This window comes from Colobus angolensis, unplaced genomic scaffold (assembly GCF_000951035.1).
Source record: "Colobus angolensis palliatus isolate OR3802 unplaced genomic scaffold, Cang.pa_1.0 Scaffold27, whole genome shotgun sequence".
In the NCBI taxonomy this organism is placed as follows: Eukaryota; Metazoa; Chordata; class Mammalia; order Primates; family Cercopithecidae; genus Colobus; species Colobus angolensis.
Window position 1 is genome coordinate 16,210,466 of NW_012115932.1, and position 3,957 is coordinate 16,214,422.

Genomic DNA, 3,957 nt, shown 5'->3' on the forward strand with positions numbered 1-3,957 from the left:
TATATATTATTTTATATAAATATAATCTCAGCAGTTTGGGAGGCAGAGGCAGGTGGATTGCTTGAGCCCAGGAGTCCGAGACCAGTCTGGGCAACATAAGGAGACCCCATGTCTACAAAAAATTAAAAAATTACCTGGACATGGTGGCATGCACCTGTGGTCCCAGCTACTTGGGAGGCTGGGGTGGGAGGATCATTTGAGCCTGGGAGGTTGAGGCTGCAGTGAGCTATGAATGTGCCATTGCACTCCAGCCAAAAAAACCAAAAAATAAATAAAGTGCCTAACACATAAGGTGGTAAATAAAGTTTGTTCCCTTCCCCCTAGAGCCAAATGCATTTGCTTTATACAAGCCATGAGGCATATCAAGGCGTTTATAGGTGGGGAATGACTTTTGTTGTTGTTTTTGAGACAGAGTCTTGCTCTGTCGCCCAGACTGGAGTGCGGTAGCACAATCTCGGCTCACTGCAACCTCTGCCTCCTGGGTTCAAGCAATTCTTCTTCCTCAGCCTTCTGAGTAGCTGGTACTACAGGTGCGTGCCACCACGCCTGGCTAATTTTTGTATTTTTAATGGAGACAGGGTTTCCCCATATTGGCTAGGCTGGTCTCGAACTCCTGACCTCGTGATTCACCTGCCTTGGCCTCCCAAAGTGCTGGGATTACAGGCATGAGCCACCGCGCATGGCCGAGGGGGAATGATTTTTTTATTCCTCATTTTAATTATCTCAAGGGAAAGGCTCAGGAAAAATGTCAGCATCTCCAAGAAAGTGTTCTCAGTCCCCAGAGAGAATTAAGCTCTCCCTTTCATACATGAGGAGCACTATGTGCCCGTTTTGTACGTTAGCACCTTGCCTTTTATTAGTGCTGTGTGCACATCTGTCTGCTCCATGCAGTGTGAGCTGCCGGCAGGAGCCAAGCCCTGTCCACGATCTCATTCTCCACAATTCCAGGTCCAGTGCTTTTCCACAAGCTCAAGGGCGATGAAGGTTTGAGGAATTGTAGAAAGTACAGTGGGCAAAGCCAGGAACAAAATGTTACCATCATTCTTCCTAGATCAACAAGCTTCCAACATCACTACCGTTTATGTGGCTTCTAGCTGTTTAGCATTTTGGAGCTATATTCAAATAACACATCTCCTCACCTGTCCACCTTAACAGATGTGCTGTTCTATCACTTCCTTCATCATGTGACTGACTTGAAAAAGGCACAGATCTACCTTGTGTTTGACATGCTGGACTGGAACGCTGTGGGCGAGATCGGCTTTGAGCAGTTCTACATGCTGGTGTGTATGCTGCTGGCCCACCAGGCAAGTAACCGCACAGCTGCTGCCATCCTCTTGCTAATGGGAGCACTGAATTAGGAATACATCAGTTTTCTTCCTTTCACTAAAAAGAGGAAGAAAAGATGGCTGGTGGGGAAAATGAGGTTTGGTTCCCGAATTATTCAGGTTATCAACAGCCTCTCCCTGCTGCAGCCCCAGCCTCTTGGCCGCCCTCCTACTCTGCCCCTCCTCATAGAGGACAGATGTGGCCCATCGCATCCCTTCTTGGCATTCCTTTCCTCACTCACTCTAGCTGGTGATTTTCAGAGAATCGCCAGCTAGCTCAAGTGCCTCACTCCTTCGGAGGTCTTTTCTTACCATATATACATTTCCAGTATGTACTTACCCAGTTCCTTTTTTTTTTGAGACTGAGTCTCGATCTGGCCCAGGCTGGAGTGCAGTGGCGCGATCTCGGCTCACTGCAGCCTCCACCATCTGGGTTCAATAGATCAAGTAGCTGGGACTACAGGTGCACACCCCCACACCTGGCTAATTTTTTGTATTTTTAGTAGAGATGGGGTTTCACCATGTTGGCCAGGCTGGTCTCAAAGTCCTGACCTCAAGTGATCTGCCCACCTCGAGCCTCCTGAAGTGCTGGGATTATAGGTGTGAGCCACCACACCCGGCCTCAGTTCTCGTTTTTTTGAGGGAAGGAGGTCATCATTTTATCACCCATGCCATGATGTTCCACAAGACTTCCACTGAACGTAAGGAAATGCATTATAGTAACCAGAGTTCTATCTAGCAGAATTGATCATTACAGGTGGCAGAATTCAAGTTCCTTTTGAATACAGACACTGAAGTGAGACTTCCTGCATCGATGATAGAACCCCTTCAGCCCTGAGCTTCCGATTTTCTCTTTTGCTTTTAGCTCTCTAGGGAAGAGGCTGGTGAAGATACGTCTTCAGGAAACAAGTTTAGAAAGCAGCATCGACAACCCTGTTGCTCATCTCACCTATTTCTCTCGCAATAGGACCATTTGGAAGGACAGTTTATGTATCGTCATTCCCGGCCTGTCTTTGACTTGCTTGACCTGAATGGGGATGGGAGAATTAGTGCAGAAAACTTTGCAAAGTACAGATTTCTCTTCAATATTCACAAACAGGAACTCAAAGATCTCTTCCATGACTTTGGCCTTACAGGTGACAATGTAAGTACAGATCCAAAATGTGGCATCTGTGTGGCAGTCTCTTTCCTTCCATAAGCAGAGAAAAATGTCTTACTACATATAGGAGAGATGGGAGAGGAGGAGGGCGGGAAAAACCTAGTCAAATAAGCATATTGCATGGCACTAGGATCAGAAAAAAACTTAAGAGACTTATGGGCCCTTGAAGAGAAAGGGTGGACTAACTGCTATATCATGGCCAGGCTCAGGGGCTCAGCCTGTAATCCCAGGACTTTGGGAGGCGGAAGCGGGAAGATCACCTGAGCACAGGAGTTTGAGACTAGCCTGGCCAACATTGTGAAACCCTGTCTCTACTAAAAACACAAAAATACAAAAATTGGCTAGGCGCCGTGGCTTACGCCTATAATCCCAGAATGGGGAGGCTGAGGTGGGCGGATCACCTGAGGCCAGGAGTTTGAGACCAGCCTGACCAATATGGAGAAGCCCCACCCCTACTAAAAATACAAAATTAGCTGGGTGTGGTGGCACATGCCTGTAATCCCAGATACTTAGGAGGCTGAGGCAGGAGAATCGCTTGAACCCGGGAGGTGGAGGTTGCGGTGAGCCAAGATCATGCCATTGCATTGTACTCCAGCCTGGGCAACAAGAGGGAAACTCCAACTTAAAAACAACAACAACAACAAAAATTAGCCCGGCGTGGTGGCAGGCGCCTGTAATCCCAGCTACTCGGGAGGCTGAGGCAGAAGAATCGCTTGAATCCGGGAGGTGGAGGTTGCAGTGAGTCGTGATCACACCACTGCACTCTAGCCTGCAGGACACAGGGAGACTCCGTCTCGACAAACAAACAAACAAAAAATGCTACATCATATAATATGGATACAAAATTATACTTTAGAGGAAATTTAATAACATGGTAGTCGTTTGGTGTTGGGGGCAGAGTTTGTAGATTTGAATTAAACAGGAAGAGATTATATGATGAATGAGAGCAGGTGAGCATAATCCTAAGGGCTGGGTACTGTGGTGTACACCTGTAGTCACAGCTCCTTGGGAGGCTGAGAAGGGAGGATCACTTGAGCCCAGGAGTTCCAGGCCAGCCTGGGCAGCATAGTGAGATCCTGTCTCAAAAAAAAATTCCTAAGAGAAAGCTATGGTGAAGAGAGTTAATTCTGCCTATTTAAAGAGGAAATCCACACTGGGGAAACAAGTGGCAGCTAAGGTTGAAAACAATGATCACACTGTGAACAACATTAGATGCCAGCCTGAAACCTCTGGACTTGACATGGTAAAGGTCAGTGAAAAAAGTAATCGCGGTTTTTGCCATTGAAAGCTGGCAGGCTGGGGCCGGGCGCGGTGGCTCACGCCTGTAATCCCAGCACTTTGGGAGGGCGAGGCTGGTGGATCACGAGATCAGGAGATCGAGACCATCCTGGCTAACATGGTGAAACTCCGTCTCTACTAAAAATACAAAAAAATTAGCCGGGCGTGGTGGTGGGCACCTGTAGTCCCAGCTTC

The 3,957-nt window shown here is 47.6% G+C and overlaps 1 protein-coding gene across 1 annotated transcript in view; it reads left to right on the plus strand.

The window, feature by feature from the left end:
• EFCAB9 (EF-hand calcium binding domain 9) overlaps window positions 1-3,957 on the plus strand; it is a 9,829-nt gene that overhangs the window by 4,548 nt on the left and 1,324 nt on the right. Inside the window, exons 2-3 of the mRNA XM_011947793.1 lie at window positions 1,156-1,304; window positions 2,293-2,469. Coding sequence (XP_011803183.1) covers window positions 1,156-1,304; window positions 2,293-2,469 — 326 coding nt within the window. The remainder of the gene's footprint in view (window positions 1-1,155; window positions 1,305-2,292; window positions 2,470-3,957) is intronic.